This window comes from Nycticebus coucang, chromosome 9 (genome assembly GCF_027406575.1).
Source record: "Nycticebus coucang isolate mNycCou1 chromosome 9, mNycCou1.pri, whole genome shotgun sequence".
Lineage (NCBI taxonomy): Eukaryota > Metazoa > Chordata > Mammalia > Primates > Lorisidae > Nycticebus > Nycticebus coucang.
The window spans coordinates 129,437,911-129,452,855 of record NC_069788.1 but is presented as its reverse complement, the minus strand read 5'-3'; the positions used below and the strand labels follow the sequence as shown (position 1 = coordinate 129,452,855).

Sequence of the window (14,945 nt, the reverse complement as noted above, 5' to 3'; positions counted from 1 at the left end):
TATTTCAGGCAAATGGTAATCAGAAAAAAGCAGGTGTTGCAATTTTATTTGCAGATACAGTAGGCTTTAAACCATCAAAAGTAAGGAAGGACAAGAATGGTCACTTCATATTTGTTAAGGGTAATACTCAATATGACGTGATCTCAATTATTAATATCTATGCACCCAACCAGAATGCACCTCAATTTATAAGAGAAACTCTAACAGACATGAGTAACTTGATTTCCTCCAGCTCCATAATCATTGGAGATTTCAACACTCCCTTGGCAGTGTTGGATCGATCCTCCAGAAAGAAGCTGAGCAAAGAAATCTTAGATTTAAACCTAACCATCCAATATTTAGATTTAGCAGACATCTACAGAACATTTCATCCCAACAAAACTGAATACACATACTTCTCATCAGCCCACGGAACTTACTCCAAAATTGATCACATTTTAGGTCACAAGTCTAACCTCAGTAAATTTAAAGGAATAGAAATTATTCCATGCATCTTCTCAGACCATCATGGAATAAAACTTGAATTGAGTAACAACAGGAATCTGCATACCCATACAAAAACATGGAAGTTAAATAACCTTATGCTGAATGATAGCTGGGTCAGAGATAAGATTAAGAAAGAAATCACCAATTTTTTGGAACAAAATGACAATGAAGACACAAACTATCAGAACCTCTGGGACACTGCAAAGGCAGTTCTAAGAGGGAAATTTATAGCACTGCAAGCCTTCCTCAAGAGAACGGAAAGAGAGGAAGTTAACAACTTAATGGGACATCTCACGCAACTGGAAAAGGAAGAACATTCCAACCCCAAACCCAGTAGAAGAAAAGAAATAACCAAAATTAGAGCAGAATTAAATGAAATTGAAAACAAAAGAATAATACAACAGATCAATAAATCAAAAAGCTGGTTTTTTGAAAAGGTCAATAAAATAGATAAACCTCTGGCCAACCTAATCAGGAAAAAAAGAGTAAAATCCCTAATATCATCAATCAGAAACAACAAAGACGAAATAACCACAGACTCATCAGAAATCCAAAAAATCCTTAATGAATATTACAAGAAACTTTATTCTCAGAAATATGAAAATCTGAAGGAAATAGACCGATACTTGGAAGCACGTCACCTTCCAAGACTTAACCAGAATCAAGTGGAAATGTTGAACAGACCCATATCAAGTTCAGAAATAGCATCAACTATACAAAACCTCCCTAAAAAGAAAAGCCCGGGACCAGATGGTTTCACGTCAGAATTCTACCAAACCTTTAAAGAGGAGTTAGTACCTATATTACTCAACCTGTTCCAAAATGTAGAAAAAGAAGGAAGACTACCCAACACGTTCTATGAAGCAAACATCACCCTGAACCCCAAACCAGGAAAAGACCCAACAAGAAAAGAAAATTATAGACCAATATCACTAATGAATATAGATGCAAAAATATTCAACAAGATCCTAACAAACAGAATCCAGCAACACATCAAACAAATTATACATCATGACCAAGTTGGTTTTATCCCAGGGTCTCAAGGCTGGTTCAATATACGTAAATCTATAAATGTAATTCAGCACATAAACAAATTAAAAAACAAAGACCATATGATTCTCTCAATTGATGCAGAAAAAGCTTTTGATAATATCCAGCATCCCTTCATGATCAGAACACTCAAGAAAATTGGTCTAGAAGGGACTTTTCTTAAACTGATAGAGGCTATCTACAGCAAACCCACAGCCAATATCATATTGAATGGAGTTAAATTGGAATCATTTCCACTCAGATCAGGAACCAGACAAGGCTGCCCATTGTCTCCATTGCTTTTCAACATTGTAATGGAAGTTTTAGCCACCGCAATTAGGGAAGAAAAGGCGATCAAGGGTATCCATATAGGGTCAGAAGAGATCAAACTCTCGCTCTTCACAGATGATATGATTGTGTATCTGGAAAACACTAGGGACTCTACTACAAAACTCCTAGAAGTGATCAAGGAATACAGCAGTGTCTCAGGTTACAAAATCAACATTCATAAATCGGTAGCCTTTATATACACCAACAACAGTCAAATTGAAAAAGCAGTTAAGGACTCTATCCCATTCACAGTAGCGCCAAAGAAGATGAAATATTTGGGAATTTACCTAACAAATGACGTGAAAGATCTCTATAAAGAGAACTATGAAACTCTAAGAAAAGAAATAGCTGAAAATGTTAACAAATGGAAAAACATACCATGCTCATGGCTAGGAAGAATCAACATTATCAAAATGTCCATACTACCCAAAGCAATATATAATTTCAACGCACTCCCTATTAAAGCTCCACTGTCATATTTTAAAGATCTTGAAAAAACATTACTTTGTTTTATATGGAATCAGAAAAAACCTCGAATAGCCAAGACATTACTCAGAAATAAAAACAAAACAGGAGGAATCACACTACCAGACCTCAGACTTTACTACAAATCGATAGTGATCAAAACAGCATGGTATTGGCACAAAAACAGAGAAGTAGATATCTGGAATAGAATAGAGAACCAAGAGATGAATCCAGCTACTTACCGCTATTTGATTTTTGACAAGCCAATTAAAAACATTCAGTGGGGAAAAGATTCCCTATTTAACAAATGGTGCTGGGTGAACTGGCTGGCAACCTGCAGAAGACTGAAATTGGACCCACACCTTTCACCATTAACGAAGATAGACTCTCATTGGATTAAAGATTTAAACTTAAGACATGAAACTATAAAAATACTAGAGGAGAATGCAGGGAAAACCCTTGAAGAAATTGGTCTGGGTGAGTATTTCATGAGGAGAACTCCCCGGGCAATTGAAGCAGCTTCAAAAATACACTACTGGGACTTGATCAAACTAAAAAGCTTCTGCACAGCTAAGAACACAGTAAGCAGAGCAAGCAGACAGCCCTCAGAATGGGAGAAGATATTTGCAGGGTATAACTCTGACAAAGGTTTAATAACCAGAATCCACAGAGAACTCAAACGCATCAGCAAGAAAAAAACAAGGGATCCCATCGCAGGCTGGGCAAGGGATTTGAAGAGAAACTTCTCTGAAGAAGACAGGCGCACGGCCTTCAGACATATGAAAAAATGCTCATCATCTTTAATCATCAGAGAAATGCAAATCAAAACTACTTTGAGATATCATCTAACTCCAATGAGACTAGCCTATATCACAAAATCTCAAGACCAGAGATGTTGGCATGGATGCGGAGAAAAGGGAACACTTCTGCACTGCTGGTGGGAATGCAAATTAATTCATTCCTTTTGGAAAGATATATGGAGAACACTCAGAGATCTAAAAATAGATCTGCCATTCAATCCTGTAATTCCTCTGCTGGGCATATACCCAGAAGACCAAAAATCACAACATAACAAAGATATTTGTACCAGAATGTTTATTGCAGCCCAATTCATAATAGCTAAGTCATGGAAAAAGCCCAAGTGCCCATCGATCCACGAATGGATTAATAAATTGTGGTATATGTATACCATGGAATACTATGCAGCCTTAAGGAAAGATGGAGACTTTACCTCTTTCATGTTTACATGGATGGAGCTGGAACATATTCTTCTTAGTAAAGTATCCCAAGAATGGAAGAAAAAATACCCAATGTACACAGCCCTACTATGAAACTAATTTGGGACTCTCACATGAAAGCTATAACCCAGCTACAACTTAACAATAGGGAGAAGTGGGAAAGGGGGGGTGGGTAGAGGGAGGGGAATCGGTGGGATCACACCTGTGGTGCATATTACAGGGGTATTTGCGAAACTTGGTAAATGTAGAATGTAAATGTTTTGGCACAGTAACTGAGATAACGCCGGAAAGGCTATGTTAACCACTGTGATAAAAATGTGTCAAATGGTTTATGAAGTGAGTGTATGATGCCCCATAATCATATCATTGTATACAGTTATGATTTAATAAAAAAATAAAAATAAAAAAAAAAACAAAGTGGTACCCTGGATGTGTGGTTGCAGGAAGGTTTGATTTTCCTTTTCCAGTTGTTGCCTGTGGGAGGCAGGGTGACTTAGATGCTGGTATTTCTCCACAGCTGAGACTTCAACCCAGAATTACTGATTCATTAAGTTGGACAGAGACCAGATGAAAACAAGACAGAGCCACGTAGCCCCCCACACCAAGCAGATCCCCAGGGTCTCAGGCCGTAGCACTGTACAGATCCTTTGTAAAGCTCTAGGGTAAACGGTATGGACACCAGTCCCATCTCTTGGGTAAAGGGCTGGTTAATCCCTATTCCAGGAGCCCCCAACCCAACTTCACCTTATCTGCTCATCTAGCCAAATGGTATAAAATAATCATGGGGCAGAATCAGCAGAAAAACTTTGGTAACATGAGTAACCAGAGTAGATCAACTCCCCCAAGGAATGACATGGGGGACACAACAGAACATCCCATTCATAAACACATGGCTAAGATGTCAGAAATCAAATTCAGAATTTGGATTGCAAATAAGATTAATAGAATGGAGGTAAAGTTGGAATTAGAAATTCAAGGAGCATTTCAAATGTTGTCTCAAGAATTCAATGAATTCAAAGACAAAATCACCAAAGATTTTGACACATTGAGACAAGAATTTGTAGCCCTCAAAGATCTGAGAAATACAGTTGAATCCCTCAGTAACAGAATGGAGCAGAAGCTTTTGAATGCTCCCAAATGCTCAAAAAGGAAGAGAAGTGAAGAGAAAAAAATGAATTATTCTCTCAGAGAGCTCTGGGATAATTCGAAGAAATATTTCCCTTACAGGAATTCTTGAAGGCGACCGGGGTGCTTTGAAAGGCCCAGATGCTCTACTCCATGTGATAATCAAGGAGAACTTTCCAGATATGCCAGGAGATTCTGAAATTCAGATAGCAGACAGTTTCAGCATCCAAGCACAACTCAACCAGAATAAGCCATCTCCCAGACACCTTATAATTAACTTCATCGAAGTTAATATGAAGGAGAAAATTCTGAAAGCAGGCATATGTTAAGAAAACCATAACCTACAAGGGGAAGACTATTAGAATGACTACAGATCATTCTGCTGAAACCTTTCAAGCTAGAAGAGAGTGGTCATGGACTTTTAATCTCCTAAAACAAAACAATTTTCAACCCAGGATCCTGTACCCATCTAAACAGAGTTTCATTTGTGATGGAGAAATTAAATACTTTAATGACATTCATTTGTTGAAGAAATTTGTCATAACTAAACCAGTTCTCCAGTATATACTCAGACCTATCCTCCATAATAACCAGCACAATCCTCTACCACCAAAGTAAACTCACTCAGAAACTTTTCATTAAATTCCAACTTCCACAGTGGAGAAAGGATTAAAAATGTCCACTGGACTACCAATAAACTCGATACCCAAAATTCTACCATGCTTATCAACATTCTCAATTAATATGAATGGTTTAAATTGTCCTCTAAAGAGGAACAAGGTTGGCTGACTGGATACAAAAACTCAGGCCAGAAATCTGCTGCATACAAGAATCTCATCTTATCTTAAAATATAAATAGAGCCTCAGAGTGAAGGGATGGTCATCTATATTTCAGGTAAACGGAAAGCAGAAAAAAGCAGGTGGTACAATTTTATTCACAGACACAATAGACTTTAAACCAACAAAAGTAAGGAAAGATAAGGATGGTCACTTCCTATTTGTTAAGGCTAAAACTCAATATGATGAGATTTCAAATATTAACATTTATGCACCCAACTAGAATGCAGCTCAATTCATAAGAGAAACTGTAACAGACATGAGCAACTTGATTTTCTCCAGCACCATAATAGTTGGAGATTTCAACACTCCTTTGGCAGTGTTGGATAGATCCTCCAATAAGAAACCCAGCAAAGAAATTTTAGACTTAAACCTAACCATCCAAGATTTGGATTTAACAGACATCTACAGAGCATTTCATCCTAACAAAATTGAATACACATTCTTCTCATCAGTTCATGGAACATAGTCCAAAATCGATTACATCTTAGGTCATAAGTCTAACCTCAGCAAATTTAAAAGAATAGAAATTATTCCTTGCATCTTCTCGGACCATCATGGAATAAAAGTTGAACTCAGAAACAACAGGAATCTACATAAGCATACAAAAACATGGAAACTAAATAACCTTATGCTGAATGAGAGCTGGGTCATAGACAAGATTAAGAAGGAAATTACCAACTTTTTGGAACAAAATGATAACGAAGACACGAATTACCAGAACCTCTGGGATACTGCAAAGGCAGTCCAAAGAGGGAAATTTATAGCACTGCAAGCCTTTCTCAAGGGAATAGAAAGAGAGAAAGTGAACAACTTAATGGGACATCTCAAGCAACTGGAAAAGGAAGAACATTCCAATCGCAAACCCAGCAGAAGAAAAGAAATAACCAAAATTAGAGCAGAATTAAATGAAATTGAAAACAAAATGCTTACACAACAGATCAATAAATCAAAGAGTTGGGTTTTTGAAAAGGTCAATAAAATAGATAAACGTTTGGCTAACCTAACTAGGGAAAAAAAGAGTAAAATTTCTAATTATATCAATCAGAAATGGAAAATATGAAATAACGACAGATTCCTCAGAAATTCAAAAAATCATTAATGAATAATACAAGAAACTCTAGTCTCAGAAATACAAAAATCTGAAGGAAATTCAGATATTTGGAAGCACGCCACCTTCCTAGACTCAGCCAGGATGAAGTGGAAATGTCGAACAGGCCTATATCAAGTTCTGAAATAGCATCAACTATACAAAATCTCCCTAAAAAGAAAAGCCTGGGACCATATGGCTTCACATCAGAATTCTACCAAACCTTTAAAGAGGACCTAGTATCTATATTACTCAACCTTTTCCAAAATATAGATAAAGAAAGAATACTACCCAACACATTCTATGAAGCAAACATCACATTTCCCCAAACCAGGAAAAGACCAAACAAGAAAATAAAATGATAGACCAATATCACTAATGATTATTGATGCAAAAAAATTCAATAAGATCCTAGCAAACAGAATCCAGCAACACATCAAACAAATTATACACCATGACCAAGTGGGTTTTATCCCAGGGTCTCAAGGGTGGATCAATATATGTAAAACTATGACTATAATTCATCACATAAACAAAATAAAAAAACAAAGAGCATATGATTCTCTCAATTGATGCAGAAAAAGCTTTCGATTATATCCTGCATCCTTTCATCCTGAGCACTTAAGAAAATGGGTATAGAAGGGACATTCCTTAAACTGATAGAGGCCACAGAAAACCCACAGCCAATATCATATTGAATAGCGTTAAATTGAAATCATTTCCACTCAGATCAGGAACCAGGCAAGGTTGCCCATTGTCTGCACTGCTTTTCAACATTGTAATGGAAGTCTTAGCCATCACAATTAGGCAAGAAAAGGCAATCAAGAGTATTCATATAGGGTCAGAAGTAATCAAACATTCACTCTTCACAGATGATATGTCTATATATCTGGAAAACACCAGGGTTTCTACTACAAAATTCTTAGAAGTGATCAAGAAATACAGCAGCATCTCAGGTTATAAAATCGACACTCATAAATCTGTAGCCTTTATATATAACAACAATAGTCAAGCTGAAAAAATAGTCAAGGACTCTATTCATTTCACAGAGGGCCAAAAAAGATAAAATATTTGGGAATATACCTAACAAAGGATATGAAAGAGCTCTATAAAGAGAACTATGAAACTCTAAGAAATAGCTGAAGCTGTTAATAAATGGAAAAACATACCATGCTCATGGCTGAAAAGAATCAATATTGTTAAAATGTCCATACTACCCAAAGCAATATATAATTTTAATGCAATCCCTATTAAAGCTCCACTGTCATACTTTAAAGATCTCGAAAAATAATACTTCATTTTATATGGAATCATAAAAAACCTCAAATAGCAAAGACATCACTCAGAAATAAAAACAAAGCAGGAGAAATCATGCTATCAGACCTCAGACCATACTATAAATCAGTAGTGATCAAAACAACGTGATACTGGCACAAAAACAGAGGTAGATGCATGGAACAGAATAGAGACCCAAGAGATGAACCCAGCTACTTACCATTATTTGAACTTTGAGAAGCCAATTAAAAACATTCAGTGGGGAAAAGATTCCCTATTTAACAAATGGTGCTGGGTGAACTGGTTGGCAACCTGTAGAAGACTGAAACTGGACCCACACCTTTCACCATTAACTAAGATAGACTCTCACTGGATTAAAGATTTAAACTTAAGACATGAAATTATAAAAATACTAGAAGAAAGTACAGAGAAAACTCTTGAAGAAATTGGCCTGGTGAATATTTTATGAGGAAGACTCCTAGGGCAATTGAAGCAACACCAAAAATACATTACTGGGATATGATCAAACTAAAATGCTTCTGCACAGCCAAGAACACAGTAAGTAAAGCAAGCAGACAGCTCTCAGAATGGGAGAAGATATTTACAGGTCATGTCTCCGACAAAGGTTTAATAACCAGAATCCACAGACAACTCAAATGTATTATCAAGAAAAGAACAAGGGATCCCATCGCAGGTCGGGCCAGGGACTTGAAGAGAAACTTCTCTGAAGAACACAGGCACACAGCTGAGAGACACATGAAAATATGCTCATCATCCTTAATCATCAGAGAAATGCAAATCAAAACTACTTTGAGATATCAACTAACTCCAGTAAGATTAGCCCACATCGCAAAATCTCAAAACCAGAGATGTTGGCGTGGATGTGGAGAAAAGGGAACACTTCTGCACTGCTGGTGGGAATGCAAACTAATATGTTCCTTCTGGAAAGATGTTTGGAGATTACTTGGGGGTCTAAAAATAGACCTGCCATTCAATCCTACAATTTCTGTACTAGGTACATATCCAGAAGACCAAAAATCACATTATATCAAAGATGTTTGCACCAGAATGTTTATTGCAGCCCAATTCATAATTGCTAAGTCATGTAAGAAGCCCAAATGCCCATCAACCCATGAATGGATTAATATATTGTGGAATATGTACAGCATGGAATATTATGCAGCCTTAATAAAGATGGAGACTTAACCTCTTTCATGTTTACATGGATGGAGCTAGAACATATTCTTAGCAATGTATCTCAAGAATGGAAAAAAAAATATCCAATGTACTCAGCCCTACTATGAAACCAATTCATAAGCTTTTATATGAAAGCTATAACCCAATTATAGCCCAAGAAGAAGGGAAAAGAGGAGGGGGAGGGGAGGAGAGGGGCGAGGATGGGTGGAGGGAGGGCAACTGGTGGGACCACACCTACAGTGCATTTTACAAAGGTACATTTTAAATTTACTAAGTGTACAATGTAAATGTCTTAACACAATAACTAAGAAAATGTGGTGAAGGCTGTTAACCAGTTTGATGAAAATATTTCCAACTATATAAAACCAGCATATTGTGCCCCATGATTGCATTAATGTACACAGCTATGATTTAATTTTAAAAAAGTCCATATTGCCCAAAGTGATTTATAGATTCAATGCAATCCTCATCAAAATACCAATGTTGTATTTCATAGTACCAGGAAAAATAATTCTATGCTTCATTTGGAAGCAGAATGGCACCCAAATAGCCAAATCAATCTTAGTAAAAAAGAAAAAATCTGGAGGCTTCATATTACCAGATTATATTACATGCTGTAGAAACCAAAACAGCTTGTATCAATTTTTATTGATACAAAAATAGAGACATAGACCAATAGAAAAGAACAGAAAACTCAGATATAAAACCGCCTTAACAAACTGATCTTCAATAAAAAAGATAATCATGCATACTGGGGAAAAGTAGCTCTATTCAATAAATGGTGCTGGGAAAGCTGGATAGCCACATGCTGAAGAATGAAACAGGACCCTTATCTCTCACCACTTAGAATAATTAATCTCAAGATACATAACAGACTTAGATGTAATGCACAAAAATATAAGAATTATAGAAGAAAATGTAGGAGAAATTCTTGTAGATATCAGCTTAGGCAAAGCATTTTTGACTAAGACCCAAAAAGCAATTACAGCCACAGCAAAAATAATTAAAGGGAGCTTGATTAAATTAAAAGGCTTCTGCATGGCAAAGGAAATAACAACAGAGCAAATAGCCTACAGAATTGAAGAATATGTCCTCAAATTATACATTTGATAATGGACTAATATCCAGAATCTACAAAGAAGTCAAGCAAATCATGAAGAACAAAAAAGCAGGGCAGAGACAAGGTGGCTGACTGAAGCCAGCTTTCTACAGAGGCTCCCATCCAGAAGGAGAGTTAAAGGACAGAAATTTAGCAAGTAACCTGGTAGATTTGAGCTGCACCAAGAGAGATGGTTGAACAATGCACATCAACCCTGCTGAGGCAAGCTGTGACCCCAAGGATACAAACAAAAGGTACGAAATCCATCACCAAGCAGACGGGAGTCCTCTCCCCCATGAGAATGGCTCGGATTGCCCCACAAACAAACAAGCAGAGTTCAAAGGTCCTCCCACTACAATCCACAGGAGAGATTCTCTAAAAATTGGACCTACCTCCCCTACTAGGGTGCCAGGGTTCTCCTGCCAGGCATAAAACTGTATAAAACTGTATGTATTCTCTACCTGCAACTCTGAGCTCCCAGCACTCCTCTACACTCTCACTCTGAGGTCTGGAGGCTTGTCCCCCAGGAGTGCAGATTTTGGGTGATTTCTCGAGGGGTGTGGACAGTGCCTAAACTGCAGCTAGTCAGTGCTGACTCTGGAGCACGGGAATGAGGAGAGGATGGCTGAGAGGAAAGCACACCGTAGCGGCAGTGCCCCAAGGGGCAGAGAAGCAGCCGTCTTTTAGCAACAATAGGGCTCACTCCCGGATATTCTGAAGCCACACCCCCTGTCTCCCTGGGTAACCAGAGGAGGCTGAGCATCTACTAAGGTGGCAACCACCATGGAACAGATCTGGGATGGAAACGCAGGCCCCATGAGTAAAGGATTTGCCTGAGGTGGTACTGACCTGAGTGGAGCGCAGGGACTAGAAACGCACTCGTAGACCTGGGAAGTTCCCAGGGTGGGGTTGACCAAGAGAACCGCTTTACTGAGCCTAAGATGCACCCGGCCCTCAGGGGATCATCAGCCTATAGACGAAGGAAGACAGGAGGCTAGAACTGACAGGTAAACAAATACAAACCTGCAGGAGCAAAGACAGGGCCTGAGGCGCAGGCTCTGGGAACTCAAAATAGCTTCCCTTCTGCAGGGGCATTTAGCAGGGACAGAAAAAAATTCCCATAAAATTGTTCTGTTCTGTTCTGTCAGTAACATCAATCAGGGGCGGGACTGGAACTCAGTGAACACCCCCAGCCTCCATCAAGCGCCCGAGGTTATCAAGCCTCATCTCCCCCTGCTAGATGGAGGCAGAGCGCAGCGGCCTGGCTGAGCAGAAATAGATTTCCTTGTGATTCAGGCAGGTGCAAACCCCTGGAGTATCTGTTCACTACAGGCAACTGGATCACATCCCTGTGGGGCTATCAGTGACTGGGTGTGACAGAGGTACAAGGTGGGGAAGGATGCATCAACCTTCCTAGACTGATTTATTTGCTGGGTGGGTCCTCTGGACTCCATGGAGCACCGGAGCAAGCCATATCTGAGTAATCACCAGACCCCTGTGATCCAGTTGCCAGAGACCTTTTAAACTCTCCCACCTGAGACAGGTGCTGACTGAGACAATTGATTTGGACCTTTTGAACTGAGCCAATCGCCCGAGGACTATTCAGGTGGTGCCCTGGGTGTGTGGTTGTAGGAAGGTTTGATTTTCCTTTTCCAATTGTTGCCTGTGGGGGGCAAGGTGACTTAATTGCTGGTATTTCTCCACAGCTGACACTTCAACCCAGAGTAACTGTTCCACTAGGGTCGAACAGAAACCAGCTGAAAACAAGACAGAACCACGTAGACTCACCACACCAAACAGGGCCCCAGTATCTCAGGCCATAGCACTGTATGTGTCCTCGACAAAGCTCCAGGGGAAAAATCAAATGGTGTAAAATAATCATGGGGCAGAATCAGCAGAAAAATGCTGGTAACATGAATAACCAGAATAGATCAACCCCCACCCCCAAGGAAAGATATGGCAGATATAACTGAAGATCCCATTCATAAATAGCTAGCCAAGATGTCAGAAATTGAATTCAGAATTTGGACTGCAAACAAGATTAATAAAATGGAGGAAAATTTGGAATTAGAAATTTGAGCAGCAATTTAAAGGTCGGAATTAGAAATCTGAGGAGAAATTCAAAAGTTGTCTCAAGAATTTAATGAATTTAAAGACAAAACCACCAAAGATTTTGATGCTCTGAAGCAAGAATTTGCAGCCCTCAAAGATCTGAAAAATACAGTAGAATCTGTCAGTAACAGAATGGAGCAAGCAGAAAAAGGATTTCTGACATTGAAGACAAAGCTTTTGAACACTCCTAAACTCTCAAAGAGGAAGAGAAATGGAGACCAAAAATGGATCACTGTCTCAGAGAGCTCTGGGATAATTCGAAGAAGGCTAATATCCGCCTCATTGGAATCCCCAAAAGTGATGAAGTGGCCTCGCTGGGCACAGAGGCCCTTTTCCATGAAATTATGAAAGAGAATTTTCCAGACATGCCAAGAGATTCTGAAATCCAGACAGCAGACAGTTTCAGAACCCCAGCACGACTCAATCTCAATAAGATACCCCTCAGGCATATCATAATTAACTTCAATAAAGTTAATATGAAGGAGAAAATTCTGAAAGCAGCCAGACATAAGAAATCCATTACCTACAAAGGGCAGAATATTAGAATGACTGCAGATCTTTCTGTTGAAACTTTTCAAGCCAGAAGAGGGTGGTCATCGACTCTTACTCTCCTAAAACAAAATAACTTTCAACCCTAGATCCTGTATCCAGCTAAACGGAGTTACGTTTATGATGGAGAAATGAAACACTTTAATGACATTCGTATGTTGAAGAAATTTGCCATAACCAAACCAGCTCTTCAGGAGATTCTCAGACATATCCTCCATAATGACCAGCCCAATCCTCTACCACAAAAGTAAACTCACTCAGAAACTTTTGATAAAACTACAACTTCCACAGTGGCAAAAGGATTAAAAATGTCCACTGAACTTTCAAAAAACTCGATATCCAAAATTTTACCAGACTTATCAATATTCTCCATTAATGTGAATGGCTTAAACTGTCCTCTAAAGAGGCACAGTTTAGCTGACTGGATCTAGAAAGTCGGGCCAGATATTTGCTGCATACAAGAGTCACATCTTACCTTAAAAGATAAATATAGACTCAAGGTGAAAGGATGGTCACTCATATTTCAGGCAAATGGTAATCAGAAAAAAGCAGGTGTTGCAATTCTATTTGCAGATACAATAGGCTTTAAACCAACAAAAGTGAGGAAGGATAAGAATGGTCACTTCATATTTGTTAAGGGTAGTACTCAATATGATGAGATTTCAATTATTAATATCTATGCATCCAACCAGAATGCACCTCAATTTATAAGATAAACTCTTAACAGACATGAGCAACTTGATTTCCTCCAGCTCCATGATAGTTGGAGATTTCAACACTCCTTTGGCAGTGTCGGATCGATCCTCCAATCAGAAGCTGAGCAAAGACATTTTAGATTTAAACCTAACCATCCAACATTTGGATTTAGCAAACATCTACAGAACATTTCATCCCAACAAAACTGAATGCGCATACTTCTCATCAGCCCATGGAACATACTCCAAAATCGATCACATCTTAGGTCACGAATCAAACCTCAGTAAATTTAAAGGAATAGAAATTATTCCTTGCATCTTCTCGGACCACCATGGAATAAAGGTTGAGCTCAGTAACAATAGGAATCTGCATACTCTTACAAAAACATGGAAGTTAAATAACCTTTATGATGAATGATAGCTGGGTCAGAGATGAGATTAAGAAGGAAATTGCCAAAGTTTTGGTACAAAATGACAATGAAGACAGAACCTCTGGGATACCGCAAAGGCAGTCCTAAGAGAGAAATTTATAGCACTGCAAGCCTTCCTCAAGAGAACAGAAAGAGAGGAAGTTAACAACTTAATAGGACATCTCAAGCAACTGGAAAAGGAAGAACATTCCAACCCCAAACCCAGTAGAAGAAAAGAAATAACCAAAATTAGAGCAGAATTAAATGAAATTGAAAACAGAATTATACAACAGATCAATAAATCAAATAGTTGGTTTTTTTAAAAGGTGAATACAATAGATAAACCATTGGCTAACCTAAGCAGGAAAAAAAAGAGTAAAACCTCTAATGTCATCAATCAGAAACAACAAAGATGAAATAACAACAGACTCCTCAGAAATCCAAAAATCCTTAATGAATATTACAAGAAACTTTATTCTCAGAAATATGAAAAATCTGAAGGAAATTGACCAATACTTGGAAGCATGTCACCTTCCAAGACTTAACTAGAATCAAGTGGAAATGTTGAACAGACCCATATCAAGTTCTGAAATAGCATCAACCATACAAAACCTCCCTAAAAAGAAAAGCCCAGGACCAGATGGCTTCACTTCAGAATTCTACCAAACCTTTAAAGAGGAATTAGTACCTATATTAATCAACCTATTCCAAAAGGTAGAAAAAGAAAGAAGACTACCCAACACATTCTATGAAGCCAACATCACCCTGATTCCCAAACCAGGAAAAGACCCAACAAGAAAAGAAAATTATAGACCAATATCACTAATGAATATAGATGCAAAAATATTCAACAAGATCCTAACAAACAGAATCCAGCAACCCATCAAACAAATTATACATCATGACCAAGTCGGTTTTATCCCAGGGTCTCAAGGCTGGTTCAATATCCGTAAATCTATAAGTATAATTCAGCACATAAACAAATTAAAAAACAAAGACCATATGATT

The 14,945-nt window shown here is 38.3% G+C and overlaps 1 protein-coding gene across 13 annotated transcripts in view; it reads right to left on the bottom strand.

The window, feature by feature from the left end:
• LRRC9 (leucine rich repeat containing 9) overlaps positions 1-14,945 on the bottom strand; it is a 164,322-nt gene that overhangs the window by 50,927 nt on the left and 98,450 nt on the right. Inside the window, exon 28 of one of the 13 annotated variants that reach the window (XM_053603169.1) lies at positions 4,774-4,868. The exons of the other annotated variants lie outside the window; for them this stretch is intronic. Within the exon in view, the coding sequence (XP_053459144.1) occupies positions 4,774-4,868 (95 nt within the window). The remainder of the gene's footprint in view (positions 1-4,773; positions 4,869-14,945) is intronic. 13 annotated transcript variants of the gene reach the window in all.